Genomic DNA, 15632 nt, shown 5'->3' on the forward strand with positions numbered 1-15632 from the left:
CCTCTGTAGCTCTTTCACATAAGTAAATAACTCCTAACAAACACACAAGTAAATAACTCCTAAACAAACACACAAGTAAATAACTCCTAAACAAACACGTAAGTAAATAACTCCTAAACAAAAAGCCAACCTGTGATGGACTGTATTTGCTGCACTAGGACAAAGCACGACCCTCTGTGCTCTGAATTCTGTCTCCCTCAACAGCAGGAAAAATTCTCCAGAGTTTTCCAGAAGTCTGCCCGTGTCAGCTTGCAAACGCTACAAAGCATTTTTAACAAAGGTCTCCTACATCAGCCTCCGGGCACTTTCACAGGCTGCCCGTGTTATTTCTCAGAACCCCCAGGAAGGCCCCCTGGCCCCCCTAGTTCCCCTCCCGGGGGGGCAGGGGTGGCGCGGGAGTGGCTGCACTTATCCACTCCCCAGTAACCTGTGCTGAGTCCCACTGCTTCCACTCCACAAGACTGCCAGGAGCCACGGGGCCGCACAGCACTATGTGGACAGCTAAGAGGTGACTGTCACGCAGCCCAGCACGCAAGCCCAGTGGGCCCCACCGCCCTCACCCCCCTCCAGGCTGCTACCCTCCACCCCAGCAATCTCAATCACTACACACCACCTTCCCGGAAACCCCTAACCCTATCTGATAGGAGGTGAGAGAGAGGCCAGCATCCCATATGGGCGCGGGTTCGAGTCCTGGCTGCTCCACTTCCCATCCAGCTCCCTGCTGACGCACCTGGGAAGGCAGTGGGAGACGGCCCAGTGCTTGGGCCCTGCTCCCACGTGGGAGACCTGGATGGAACTCGGGGCTCTTGGCTTCAGCCTAGTCCAGCCCTGGCCATCGTGGGAGTGAACCAGCAGACAGAACCCCCCTCTCTCCCCCTCTCTCTCCCTCTCTCTCCCTCTCTCTGCCATTCAGCCTTCCGAATCCACAGTTAAGACAGCTGCAGGTACAGGGGGACCTCGCCTCCAACGCCACGGCTGCAGAGCGGGCGCCGGCGCGGAAAGGCCTCCCCGCCTTGCACTAGAGCAGCCCCAGGGGCACCGGAGCGGGCGGCCCGCTCTGCCGGTGCGGAACTCGCAGCCCCGGCTCGGCCTCGGCCGCCGCACGCACGCACGCACGTGGGTGGGCCACGGTCCCGGCAAGGAACCCCTTCCCCTAAGACCTGTGCCCACGGGGGTGAGGGCTCTGTGGCCCGCCTGTCCTAGCCCTTCCCCAGGCACCTGGTGAGGCTGCAGGAGGCTCTGCCCAGCACATGCCGGCGCCACACCTCGTGCAGGGCGTACACAACCTGGAGACGGCGGCATCAGCGCCTATCACCCCAGGGACCGTCCCCCCAGGGACCACCCGCCATACTCACTGTAAGGTTTTCCAATTCTAGCTGTCGTACTGTGTAGTAGGACTTGATATCTTCAGAGACCAAGGTCAACTTCAGATTTGTGTCATCAAACATCATTTCTTTTTCTTCTCTCTGCGGCCAGTACTGCGCACATTTTAACTAGGGCAGGAAAACAGCAGGTTACCTCGAGCAGTGGACTGTGGCCCTGACGGGCGTGGTGGACGACCACCCAGAGGCCTGGGGACAGGCACAGCGGCGGGGCGCTGAGCACTGTGGGAGGGGACAGAAACAGCAGGTAGGCAGGGGCTGAGCCGCACAATGGCCACCCGATGACTCGGGGCCTCCCTTAATGCACCTGCACGGAGCCACAGGTGGCAGGGGCGGCTTCAGGGCCAGTGCTACAGATGTGCTGCGGGACACGGGGGAGGCAGGTGCTCGATTCCGGCCACAGTTCCAGGACAGCGATCAGAGAAGGCTCTGCGGGAGGCCGCCCAGGACTTCCCAGGGCACGGCTGCGAGGAGCCAGGCTCGGGGAGCAGCAGTGAGCAGGCCCAGCGGCCAGGGGACCTGCTGCAGAGGCTGCAGCCAGGGAGCGGCTCTCGGGAGGGTAAGATGGAGGCACAGGTGTTCGATGGTCCCTCTCCACACCCCAAGGCAAAAATCGAAAGAAAGTAAGAAAGAGCCCCAGGCTGTGAAGCTGGCGCAGGGCTCCTGGAAGAGTGCGGATGCGGCAGGCCAGGGCGAGTCTTGGCACTTTCAGCCCTGTCACCTCCACAAGCTGACCAGGAGCCGCCCATGCCGAGCCTCTGGAGTAGGCGGGACCAGTCTGTGGGTGCAGAAGCCACCCCGTCACCCAGGAAATGGAACGACGCACTATACAGCAAGACCCTTGGTGCCAGAGTGGACGGCAGCTGAAAACTAGACCTTTGAGGAACAGGACAGGATCCCCGCATTGCAACAAAGGGACGCTACAAGGCCTCAGACCCAGCCCAAGACGCTGCCAACAAGGCGGGCAGAGAGAAGGAGGGGCAGGTGCAGAACAGTCTCTCCCTGGGGGGCTGGGGAGCAGGCCACACCGCCTTTCAGCTCTCCACAGCACACACACACTGGCCAGACCAGAGCGGCACAACCTTTGCAATCTGCAGGGATCCTGGCACACGGCTAAGTGCTTGCCAGCCACAATTTATCTCTAAGAACTCTTCAGCAGCTGCAGTAACCTGCTCTATTCCACTGTCATTTCTGGCACAAAGCTTTTAAAAAAGATACAAGATGTAGAATGGGCACATGGCCGCCACCGCTGCTACCCCGCCACGCCGGGCAGCCCTCACCAGGCTCAAAGCAAGGCGCCAGAGAGGGGCTCGGCGGTGCCAGCAGGTGCACTGCCACTTCCACCATGAAGGCAGTCTCAGAGGGGCCTCGGGGCCTTCCAAAACAGCCAGACCCTCGTAAGGAAACTCCTAAGAATCTCACCCACGGGGACCCGGGTGGACGGTTCCGCTTTCCCAAAGAATGAAGCACAGAGTCCGGGCGCCGCAGGAAGCCCAGGGCAGCTGTGGCACAAAAGGCAGCGCCCTGCGCGAGCAAGCACCTGGAACCCAGCCGCCGCGTCGGGCCGCAGGAGCTCCGGCGGAAGCTCTGGAAGGGCGAATCCCACTCGCCCAGCAAAGACCGCCACGTGTTCCTTCCACACTGAGGCGCCTGACGCCAGCTTCCACAGGGAGCCAGTGAAGACCCTGGCCATTGGATGACCCCAGGCTAACGATCACCTCTGCATAACTGGGTTCCTGGACACAGGGGCCCAAAAAGCTAACAGGCAGGTGTGCCCCAAGCAGGAGGGGAGCGCCCTCAGTTACTGTGCGGGGCCAGCTGAGCCTGGACAGCGCTCCTGCCAAGCCGCCTGTCCCGCGGCTGCTGGGCGGTTTGTAGTCGGTCAGCTACCCCATCAGACCGGCACTCCTCAGGCCTCTGAGCCCCGAGATGGGAGTGATGATGGCGGCCGGGACCTGGAAAGGCCGATTCCACAGAAGCGTCAGGAAGCTCCCTGACCCACACGCCGCTTCTCCTGTCCACGGACCCCCGAGAAGGACGGCAAGTTCACACAGGAACACACACGCCGCGAGGAGCCGTGCGGCCATGCTTCCTTGCTGGCTGGCATGGCGGCCCGAGGACAAGGCTGTCGCTGTGGACCCCAGGTCTACTCACGGTCAGCCACAGGTAGGGGACAACCAGGAGCCGCGACCGCAGTGCTGGGCACGGCTCCGCGTTACAACCTGACAACAGCCGCTAAAGCAAGCTGTGGACTAACAGCAAAAAGGTTGTACCGGCTCCTTTAGCAACAGAGAAGCTAATAGGCAACAGTGCTGCGACGGCCGACGACGTCTGAATGAGCGTCTTTGACTAAAACTCCCAGCCCTAGAGCAGCGCTCTGAGCGGTGGGCAGCGGACGAAGTCTGGAGTCCAGCGCGGGCCGTATGGGACTGCCACGTCCAGGGAGGGGCGTGGCTGAGTCCTGCAGCTTACAGGACAGCCCCCACCGCCGCACAGGCTGCGCGCCCGTGTGGCTTCCGTGCTGCGGGAAGCCAGCGTTTGGCTTCTTCATCCAAATCTGTAGCCGAGGCTGGCGGAGGCTGGGGTTTGTAACTTCACATTTTACTCATCACGCCGGAAGCAGAAAGATTAAAATTCACACTCACTCTCACTGACAAAGTGTTTTCTAAGACAGGCATTATTTAATCAACTGATCATGCCGCCAAGCTCCGGTCTTGCAACTGCTGAGCAAATGAGTCCTTTCATTTTTTTCCCAAAAACAAAACAAAAAAACCCCACGTGTTGGAGGCAATGAAGCTGACAGAACCCCCCACACCAGCCGCAACACGTGCTGTCCTAAGACGCCCGCTCTCCTGAGCGCTGGGCACGGGGCTGTGCCAACGCGGCTGTGCCGCGGCCCTTCCCTGTACCTGGAGTGGGTCCCTCCCAGGGCGACGACGGTGCTCTGTTAGGAGCCCTCGTGTTCTCCAAGGCAAGCCACGTCTGCCCGGAGGCAGCTGGGACAGCTGCAAGGGCGGCGCCCCAGCTGAGCCCCGGCAGCACAGCACCAGGGCCTGGCAAGGCCCGGGGACACCGAGCTCCTGGCTCCCGGGCCACACATTCCCACTGGTCTCCACGGTCACCAGCAAGTGGAGATGGGGAAGGAGGCTGAAGGACACACACATGGGGACAGCGGCCACACAGGCCACACACCTGCAGTCCTCACGGCATCTCAAGCCGGGTGGGGGTTGGGGTGGGGGTTTAAGAGTGGCGAGGAACTCGAGGACACGGATCCTGATGTGAACACGCCCGCCCCGCCCGCCGGCAGCGTGTGCACCGAGGCCGGCAGCAGCGGACCCAGCTCTGCACACGGCGGCGGGAGGCACGCGTGAGCAGCCAACACTGCTGCGTGACGGACACACACTGGGCCTCGCTTCTCGAAACGCAGCCCTGTCTACACAAGCTCACGACAGCGGTGGCCCAGGAAGCGCAGGGGGCAGAGAACAGAGCACAGCCCACGGGGACGAGAGGCCAAGCGCGACTTCGCTTCGTCTCCCTTCTCATTCCCTTACTCAATCTGCTTACCTCAGGAGATTTGAGAGCGCGCACGTAAAGGAGACACGGGCTGACACGCAGAGCAGGGACAGCGGCCGCCGCCACTTACCGAGCCTTTCTCCATCACCCGGTTGAGCATGACCACGCCTCTGCTCTTCTGCTCCCACACCATCTCCCAGAAGTGCCCGCACGTGTTGGGCAAGGGGCCCTGCAAACGCACAATTGACACAGGTGTGGCACTGCAGACCCAAATCACAGCGAGCTCCCACTTGGTTCCACACCGGCGCAGACCGAGGGCGGCCGAGGCTGGGACAGCGCCTGCCCCTGGCCCAATGGGCAGTCCACGCAACGAGGGGTGGCACCCGCATCTCGGTCAGGGCTGACGGCAGAGGCCGGACCGCTGATTCTGCCTCCTGAGCCGGCTGAGGGGCGCCCTGAGCTGCAGCCCTCAGGCCAGGAGGAGTGCAGGACGCAGCCGCTGTGTGCAGGCCAGCGATCAAGCCTGATGCTCAGGCAGCCCACGCACCCGGCCAAGCGCTTCTCCTTGTGTGGCGTCGGCCAAGCCGAGCCTGTTCCCTCAACTCTCTCTCGACTAATCCCAGTGCCCAGTTCCAGGGCTGTGAGAAATAACGCGTTCATCTCTGTCAAGGGCTTAGCACTGTTCCTGGAACTTGGCACGCAGTAAACGTTACCATGACAGCCTTCACCCCGAGACCAGGGGACACGAGAGCGATGGGCACCCGGAGGGTCCCTGAGGCGGCACGGTGGGGTGTTCGCTGCACCCGGGCACCAAGGCTCAGAGTCTGTCTCGCCTGCCACGTCCTCCACCTCTTGGGCCAGCACCACTTCTTCTGGAGTGGTTTCCAGTCTCGTCTACTCTCACACGAGTTCTTATTCTTAAAATCTTTCCCCTGTAAGTCTCACCACGTCCCCTGACCACATGGCTCTTGGTGCCCTCGGACTTCCTTCCCCACACTCATCTGGAACTCACTGCCCGATGAGACAAGTTACACTCTGAGCATTTCCTGTATGCGTCTGGACAACTGTGGGCCACACGTGGAACCCCTCCCCCAAGCTATTGGAAAAACAGCCCCAGGCAGGCTGAGCTCACGGGGCACTTGGCGGTGCACCAGGACCCCGGATGCGGCTCCGCCACTTGCCTGCCGCCCTCCCCACCTGCCGACACACCCTGGTTCAGAATGGGTCTCAGGGATTTAAATCCGCCGAGACGAGCGCACGGACTTGCACACTCGCACAGTGAACAGCACTGGGGTCAGCAGCGGCGTCGTGCCTGTGTATCTCAGGAAACGCCCCCGCCACGTGCCCGGGCTGACTTCAGCAGGACCGCTCTGACTCCTTCTGTAGCCCCCAGGGCGAGGGCAGATCACCTGGGTGGTCTGGCCAGCAGCCCTGGAGGGGCAGCACTCTCTCCCATGGCGTTTTCTAGCTCTCCGTTTTTATCACAGACACTGTCATGCCCGCGTAAAGGGCCTCCGGAGCCCACTCCCACGCTGAACGGCTGCGAACAGGAAGGCGAACTTTGACCTCTCCCAAGAAGCTGCTTCTGCCTTAACCTCTTCCCAGCCCCAGCTCTGCAGGCCGGGGAGTGAACCAGCAGACAGGAAGCTGTCTGTGCCTGTCAAATACAACAGATAATTAATTAACCCTTTAAAAACAATCTGCTCACCTGGGTAAGAATGTAGCTCCTCTGGGCTTCCTCCATCTTTATCAAACTGGCGTTGATGTAGTCGTTGTCTTCCTGATGCAGCTTGATCCGGCTGTGGTCGACTGAAATGAAGCAGGGCACGGGCGTCAGCCATGCAGCCCCACTCGGGCAGCGCCCAGGGAGGCCTCGGACGAGCTGGCAGCCCGGCGCGCACACGCGTGTTCTAAAGGATCCGAGAGCGCGGGCCTGGACAGCAGCTGCCACCTGGAATACTGGCTCCCACCCTGATGCTCGAGACAAACCAAGACACCTGGGCGACTTCAGTGGCTCCCAGCAATAAACGCTCTCCAAAACCACACGTGACTGTCACCACAGGCGATGGGAGAGGGTGCTGATACCACTGGGTGACCCCAGGCCAACACCGTGTCCTCTGAGCCTCGGCACGGTCACTCGTCCCACAGAGGTACCGAGGGGGCTGCGGGCGGAGCGAGTGAGCAGGTGTGTGTACAAGGCCCCGCCCAGCACCAGGCATGAGACAGGGGCCTTGTGGCCGCTGGCCGCTGGAGCCGGGTGTGGCAGCAGGTCACCCCAGATCTCCAGCCCATCTCTTGGTCTCCCGGAAAGCAGGAAAGGACGCTGTCAGGATGGGGCTGGGGAGAAGCTAGGGCTCTGTCCCCGCGGGGCGTTGTTTAAGTGCTGGAAAGTGGTTCACAAAACCCCTTAGATGGAAAGTGCTCAGGGGCCGGCGCTGTGGCACAGAGGGTTAAAGCCCCGGCTTTAGCACCGGCATCCCATATGGGTGCTGGTTCGAGTCCCGGCTGCTCCACTTCCCAACCAGCTCTCTGCTATGGCCTGGGAAAGCAGTGGAGGATGGCCCAAATCCTTGGGTCCCTGCACCTGCATGGGAGACCTGGAAGAAGCTTCCGGCTTTGGATCTGTGCAGCTCTGGCTGTTGCAGCCATCTAGAGTGAGCCACTGGACAGAAGACCTCTCTCTCTCTCTCTCTCTCTCTCTCTGTAACTCTGCCTTTCAAATAAATCAATCAATCTTAAAAACAAAAGTGCTCAGGAATGTAGGAACACTAAAGGCAACACTGTCCCCCAATTCTGAGCGAGCACAGCCAAGGGGGAGCCTGGCGCCAAGAGGGCCGTGGGAGTTGTCCCGTCACACCAGCTGTCCAGAGGTCTCCAGCCAGGACGCCACGACAGTCACAAGGTTTTTAACACGTAGGCACGTGCTGCAGCTGCAGGGGGTGGCCACGAGGCCCCTGACCGCCCTCAGTGCACTTGGGGTGCTCTGGTGACAACTGTTTACAGTGGCCAGCAACTAATGGGTGCCTGCTGTGTCCGTGTGAGACACTGGCTCCTGGCTTCTGCTGGTTCATCTCACACACTCCTGTGAGAGAGGCGTGGCTCTCCTAGTGCACTGAAGACCGTGAGGGACATGATGTTCCAAGAGCCACACAGCCCGAGCGGGCAGCTGGCACACAAACCCAGGAGGAGCACGGCAGCAGGCGGGGACGCAGGCTCTGCCCCGACTCCAGGCCCTTTACACCTGGGTGCCACGCGAGGCGGGCCGAGGGGAGCAGTGGCAGCCACCGCTCGCGGACACGGCGAGGGCACGCAGGAGCGATGCGGTGCTGAGCCCGACCCTCAGCGGCAGGGAGGGGCAGGCACCGTTAGGGTCGTGGGCTCAGCCCAGCTTTTCCTGCTTCACAAGAACCCAGACCTAACCTAAAACATTTACTGTGCAGATCCTGGCAAATGGACGGCCCACCACCCAGCAGGCAGTGGGAGCGAGTGGCAAGGCAGCCGGGGTGGCGGGCGGGGCGCGGTGGGGGCAGCCTGGGGCCGTGCAGGGTGTCGCTGCAGGCCAGCACAGGGCCTTGTGGAGTCACCCCCGAGGGGCTGCCCTGGAAGGAAAATGATTCATCACGCACACAGTCAAAGCCAAGAGGCGCTTGGAGCTCTGTTTTCCAGACACCGAAACCGTGCCCCTGCCGCCATGGCGGCAGCACGCCCCAGTACCCCAAGTCTCCACCTTCGTGCCAGGAGTGCTCGCGTGCTACCAGATCCTGCAGTGAAGGGCGCCTCGACCCGAGGCCACAGCCGGGCAGCCCGGATACTTACAGGGGCTGACGTCTCTGTACCTGTTGCGGTTTTTGTTCTTAGGGAGCTTGGCCACTCTGCAAGGGAAGTCGCTGGCTTCATGGCGGATGTCCTACGAGAAAGCACAGAGTTCTCTCCTGGAACCCCTGGCAGCAGGCACACGTCCACCGTTTGGGGGGGCGGCGATGCGGCTGAAGGAGGGCAGAGGTTTGGGGAGGGTGGCGTTTCACTCAGGAGCCCCTGGCGGCCAAGGCAAGGGCACTGGAGAGCCGGTGCGGCGCCAGGAGCTGCAGGGGGTGATGGGAAGGCGCGAAAGGCGGCTGGGGACACAGGGTCCGGCCAGTCCCCAGCAGCAGCAGTGCCAGGCCTGGGAGTTCCAGCCACAACCTTCTGCAAAGCTACAGCTGTTAGAGCAGACGAAACACAGCTTCCTGTCAACTCAGCAGCCCTCTGCTTTCCTGGGACGTGGTAAACGAGTCCCCCCGCCCCAGAATTCGGAGAAGCCTGGGCACCGGTCTCCTGCCAGACGGACCACAGTGTTCAGTGCCGCTCTCAACACCGCTGGAGCCCAGGGAACAAACGCCTTTGATCTGCAAAGAGCAACAAGGCCGGAACAGCCTTCCTGCCGCTGAGCGGTACGCCCCGGATCACACACACAGGACAAGCCCACAAAGGGAGGGCAGGGGACAGAGGCTGGACGTCAGCCCACGAGGTGTGGGCGGGCAGGTGTGGGGCGGCACAGCCCATCCCCCGCCACCACCCCATGTCCTTGAGGGCTCAGGAGGCGCAACCTCGTCCTGGGGTGGGGTGGTGCTGCCCCCAGCGGCCGGGTCACCACCTCCACCCCCTCCCACGCCAGTGCGCAGCCACCTGGAGATCCGTTTGAGAACACATGAGCAAGGAGGCCTCTGCCCAGCAGCTGGTGTGGCACAGTGGACAGTGCAAGCGCTCTGCCACAGAGCTGTACAAGCCGGCCCCCAGGACCCCGTGTCCCCCTTCCCTGTCCCAGTCACACTGCGGGCAGGAGGCTGAGCACTGGATGATCCGACCAGACGAGGAGGGACTGATAGCATCGTCACCTCGGTCTGCAGACGCCCACTGGTCCTTGGCACCCACTCGGGGCCCTCACTTTCCCCGTGAGCCTCTACTCCCCACAGTGTACACACACCCCTGTGGGGAAGGGACCCCAACAAAGTCTCAGAAACAAAAACAAAAACCAGGGCAAACCCCTTGGAGGAAACAAGCTGCAGAAGAAATATTTAAAATATGTGCCATTAATATCCTCAGGCAGGAAAAGGCTTGTTACTTGTATCTATGAATTAAGAACAGGATGTCATAAAAAACACACAAGAATGTCTCTTGGACCGTAAGAACAAGACAGCAAAAACAACAAGTTCAAAGGAAGACGCAAGTAACCTGAGGGGGGCGCTGCGGTGCAGCAGGCTGAGCAGCAGCTTGGGACGCTCGCTCGCATCCCACACGGGGTGACGGGGTGCCCGACTGCGTGCTGGCCCCCCCCCCCCGGGATCCAGCTTCCTGTTAATGCGCCTGGGAAGTCAGCACTCGGTCCTCACCTCCCACGCGGGAGGCTCAGATGGAGTTCCTGCCTCTGGCCTGGCCCAGCACTGGCTGTGGCGGGCATTTGTGGAATACATGGAAGACCTCTGCCACTCTGCCTTTCGAATGAATAAACCTTCGGGGAAATGACAAAAGTAAAGCCAAAGAAAAAATTCAGAAAATTCAAATAAAGATAAGAGGTAAGAAACCACCAAAAATAATTCAAGGAAATTTCCCAGACTATCCAGTGCAGCTTCCGTGACAAACAAACCCATCCCAAGGCACATGAGTGAGCAACTCCAGAATCCTGCAGACACAGAGCAGGTGCTGTGAACTTCCAGGAAGAAAACACCACTCCCTTGCAAGAGGTGAGGAGATGACGACAGCTTCAGACTTCGCAGGAAGCACGGGGCCGGCCAGCCACGAGGCAGTCCCTCACAGAGCGCAGAGCAATGCTCCCTCCTGGAATTCCATACCCAGCCCAACAGTCACGCAGGACAAGAGAACCCTCCCCAGGGGCAGCCCCGAGCCTGAGCTCGACCTCAGCAGTCCACCAGCGCTGGCTTCTACCGAGTGAAGGCGGAGCCAAGAACTAAACAGACGGAGGACACGCAGGGGTTAAAGCAGAAGATCCTCCTCAAGGCAGAGGCAAAGGAAATTTCCACAGAAACCGCGCAGACGGGCAGTTTCCTGCCAGGATGACTCAGGGGAGTGCGTCCACGCCCCGCCCTCTTCTGCCACAGGAGCCGTGACCCTGCCAAACTCCCGGAGGGCAGACAGACCTGACATCCAGGAAGCGGGATCCAGAAGAGAAGCACGGACCAGGAAGTCTCGAGGTGACAGCTGTGTGGCAGGTGACAGAGCACCACCCAGACACAGAGAACACAGGTTTCTAGGCGTGAGGTCTGCAGGGACAACCCGGAGCCCGAGAGATCGCCTCCCTCCACGCTGCAGGCACCACACAGCGGATCCTGAAAACCTGGCGCAGGAAGGAGAGCTCTCGGCTCTCTCGCTGAGCCAACACTTGGAGCACACACTGCGAACGCCGTCTCATCAAGGACACGGCACAAGTCCACACAGGTGGGCTCGGGGACTCCGCCTCCTGGTGACAGCCCAGCCATCTTACTTTGTGTTAAGTCCACGCCGATGGTCACACACCTACGGACGCAGGACTGCACTGGGCGCTCCCTCTGCTCGTGCTGCTGGTTTTACTGTGACTGCTAGAGAGGCGAGGTACCTAAGGGGCTGCACCACGTCTCTAGTGGACAGCAATCAGTAATCTTGTGGAAATTGCTCAGAGAAGCTACAAGAAAATACGGGAAGAATCAGCAATAGGCACAAAGAAAACAAGAACTTATTAACAATAGGAAAACATTTAAGAGGCTGGAATGGTGTTGTAGTGTGTTAAGCCTCGCCTGCACTGCTGACATACCATAGGAGGTACCACATGAGTACTGGCTCCAGTGCCAGCTGCTCCACTTCCGATCCAGCTCCCCGCTAACGCACCTGGGAAAGCAGCAGAGGACGGCCCATGTGCTCGGGCCCCTGCCATCTAGGAGGGAAGGAAGTCGAAGCTCCTGGCTTTGGCTTGGCCAAACGCTGGCTGTTGCAGCCATGTGGGGAGTGAACCAGTGGATGGAAAAATACACAAACTCTCTCTCTGTAACTGCCTTTCAAACAAATCTTTTAAAATACACATATACATACACATTAAACATACGGATATATTTACATATATATTTACATATATGAAAAACAGTACAGCACACTATCCTTGACTACCACAGGCAAAAATGCAGATAACAAAAAGTGAGCATATTGGGGGGGGGGGGATAGAGAGGCTATAACGGCTGGCTATATAAAAGAAACTGACCCTCTACCTTAACAAAGGGTTACCTGAGGAGAGAGGGAGGGACAGACAAGCCCAAGTCAGCCCCTCAGAGCTGAAGACAGCTGTCCACAAGGAGAGGGCAGGGACGGCAACGCCCGGGTCCTACCATAAACCCAGCAGCACCGTCTGCCTTGTAAGCCACATCATGTTCAAGTGGATCTCAGAACGCCGCAGTCTGCTACCCCAGTGATTCGTTTACGCAAGTATATGCTGGCAGGGAAGAGTTTGTGACTCCTGGGCGGTGGCTGGTAACTGAAAAACACCGTGGCCGACTGTAAACCAACCAGCGATCAGACAGCGTCAGCCGCTGAGCGTGCTGCTACTGCTGACACACACCCATCACACCACCAGGGACTGGAGGAAGCCCGCAGGGGAACCGCAGAGAACGGACACCAGCCCCAGGCGACAGACATCCGAGCCCTGGACCCACTGCTCCGCCTTTTATCTGGAAGCACGCGGCAGCAGGTGCGCACTCTGCCCTGGGAAGGGACACAACCTGTTCAGTCAGCAGGTGCAGCCGAGTGAAGACAGAGCAAGTACCTGCTACGGATCAGCCCCAGGCTAATGGCATTTACACTGAGCAGATATTAGCATGTCAAGAGAGGGAGAGGAGGGGAGGGGAAGAGAGCGAGGTGGAGAAATGCAACCTAGAGATGTCACTTACTAGACCCTGGCAAAACGAGAGGTATTTGCACAACACTCTAGAAGATGGGGTGAAGGGCTGCAGTGTGGCGCAGCAGGTTCAGCCCCCATAGGCAACAGTGTCCCCTGCTGCAGTGCAGGTTCAGCCCCACCTGCTGCGCTTCTAAACCAGCTTTGGGCTAATGCACCCGAGACGGCAGCTGACGACAGGCCAAACGACAGGGTCCTTGCCCCGCTGTGGACACCAGGATGCTGCTGCTAGCCGCTGGCTTTGGCAGCCACTTGGGGAGTGAACCAGCAGGTGGAAGACTCCTGCTCCTGTCACTCTGCTTTCAAATACTCACTTAAAAATTATTGAAAATGTATACCCAGAGTAAAAAAGATAGATATTGCCTTCAATAAAGTTTTTGAGCCAACTTTAAGGTATAATTTACAAATCATAAAGTGTGCCCTTCAGTGCATTACGAGCAATGCTGCACCCACGTGCCCATCGTTTCCAGGGGAAGCCTCCCTTTTCTTCCTGATCTTGTTCATTTGTGGCTTTTATCTTGGCCAGTTTGGGTAGGGATTTATCGATTTAACTGATCTTCACAAAGAACCAGCTTTTATTTAAATGATTCTTTATTGCTTTATATTTCGCTGACTTCTACTGAAGTACTACTTCCTTTCTTCCTACTTTAATTTTATCTTTAAAGATTCTTACGATAGAAGCTTATATTTCAAAATTTCTCTAATACAAACATTTCAAAACTTGGGATTCTCATTTTATATGAAGGTGGGGGTGAGATCTTCCATCCATTGGTTCATTTCTCAAGTGCTGTAACAGCCAGGCTGGGCAGGAACAGAGCCGGGAGCCGACTCCATCAGCTTTCCCAGCCGGTGGCACGGACCCAAGCGCTGGGGCACCACGTGCCGCCTCCCGGAGTGCATGTGACAGGACGCCGACCTGGGAGCGGAGTGGCTGGGATGCTGTCCACCCGATGGCCATCCACGACCTTTATCTCCTCTCTCGGAGGCAGAGCGCGAGTTGGGGAGGCTCTGAGGAAGTGCTCCCACCCCTTGGTGCACTAAATGCTTGTAACGGTGGGGGCCGTCTTCAGCCCTGGGAACACAACCCAGGCCCCCCATGAGTGGCAGGAACCCAAGCACTGGAACCATCACTGCTGTCTCCCATGGTCTGCGTGAGCGGGAAGCTGGAGTCGGGAGCCGGGGCTGGACGCTGAACCCAGGTGTTCCAGTGTGGGACACGGGAGCCCTGACCGGTGTCTTCCGCGCTAGGCTGAACACCTGCTCCCTTAGATGAACACTTAATGCCATAAATCCCCTCCAAACGCTGCTTCAGCTGCATCCCGACAATCTGATCATGCTGTTTCCACTGCCAATCCACTCAGAACAGTTCTAAGTTTCCTCTCTTAGGGGAGGGTTATTTAGAATTGTGCTGTTTCATTTCTAAGTGTTTGGGGGATTTTCTGGTTATTGGTTTCTAATTCAATCGTACCGTGCTCATAAAACACAGATGATTTCAGTATCTTAAGACTTACCAAGATAGCTATAAACCTAAAATTGCTCTAAAAATAATGCATTTTGTTTACGTTCAGACCTATTTAGTGATCCAGAATACAGTCTGACTACTCCACGTGTAGTTGAAAACATGCTCTCTGAAGTGCCGCCTACACGTTACTGAGGTCACAGGTTGGTAGCATTCACTCTCGTGTTGCTGTTGTCTGGTTTATGAGCCATCAAGAGAAGATGATGCATCCATTTAAGTATGAATCTGCCCGCCCCTCCCTCAGTTCTACCAGCTTCTTCACTCGTCTGAAGTTCTGTTATTAGACGCATATGCACTTAAGACTACCTTCTTGGTGAAGAAAACCTAACTCCTCTCATTAGGAAACACCTGATTGGTGACATTCCTTATTCTGAAGTCTCCTTGGATAATAGTCACCCGGTTAATGTGGGCATGCTCTATTATCCTTTTATCCTTAGATCGTCCATGTTCTTATTCTAAAAGTGGGATTTTTGCAAGCAGCATATAGTTGAGTCACATTTGTAAAATCTAACGATCCTTGGGCTTTAAGATTTGAAGGGGGGGGGAGTGAGAGAGAACGAGCGAGCTCCCAGCGCACGTGCCACGGGAGCTGAGGACCGAGGGAGCCGAGGCAGCGACTGGGCTGTGGGAACACGAGGAGGAAACCACTCCCAGCAGGAGGGCGCTCAGGCAGACACTGTGGCCAGAACACGTGAGGGGTGAAGTAGCAGAGGGGGCGCAGAGTCCAGGGCCAGCACAGGGGCCCCTAGAAGCAGCTTTCACTCTGAGCCACGTGGGAAGGCACAGAGCACTTCTGAGCGGAGAATAACAGGATCTCTAGTGGCTGTGATACCCAGGACAGACTGCAGGGGTCAGCGGCCGAAGGAAGTCCCAGTTAGAAGAACACAGTAACAGGTGACAGAGGAGGGGCTTAATCACAGGGGGAGAGGGGGTCAGTTTCTGGCACAGTGTTAGCAATCACTGTGGTGACTCCTTCACATTTCTCTGGCTCAGCCTGGCACATGGGAAATCCATGCACACTCCGAGGGCACACAGTAACAGAAAATGCCAAGATCAGATATGTTTTTTTGGTAAATATTTATTTACTTATTTTTCAAGTCAGAGTTAAAGAGAAGAGACAGGGAATCCTCCATCCACTGGTTCACTCCGCAGATGGCCGCAACAGCTGAGACAGGCCAAAGCGGGAGCTTCCGGGTCTCCCACGGGGGTGCAGGGGCCCAAGCCCTCGGGCCTTCTGCTGCTGCTCTCCCAGGTGCATCAGCAGGGAGCGGGATGGGAAGTGGAGCAGCCGGGACTTGAAACG

General features: G+C 58.2%; 1 protein-coding gene and 1 long non-coding RNA gene across 2 annotated transcripts in view; both read right to left on the reverse strand.

Moving 5' to 3' along the window:
• The window catches only part of LOC127487350 (uncharacterized), a 1183652-nt gene that overhangs the window by 996987 nt on the left and 171033 nt on the right, over positions 1–15632 (reverse strand). The gene's annotated exons all lie outside the window — the stretch shown is intronic.
• Positions 1–15632, reverse strand: part of PTPN1 (protein tyrosine phosphatase non-receptor type 1) — a 60055-nt gene that overhangs the window by 4263 nt on the left and 40160 nt on the right. The window contains exons 2-5 of the mRNA XM_051832625.2: positions 8712–8802; positions 6604–6704; positions 5026–5124; positions 1356–1493 (exon numbers count right to left, since the gene is read on the reverse strand). Of these exons, the coding sequence (XP_051688585.2) occupies positions 1356–1493; positions 5026–5124; positions 6604–6704; positions 8712–8802 (429 nt within the window). The remainder of the gene's footprint in view (positions 1–1355; positions 1494–5025; positions 5125–6603; positions 6705–8711; positions 8803–15632) is intronic.

This window comes from Oryctolagus cuniculus, chromosome 11 (assembly GCF_964237555.1).
Source record: "Oryctolagus cuniculus chromosome 11, mOryCun1.1, whole genome shotgun sequence".
Taxonomy (NCBI): Eukaryota; Metazoa; Chordata; class Mammalia; order Lagomorpha; family Leporidae; genus Oryctolagus; species Oryctolagus cuniculus.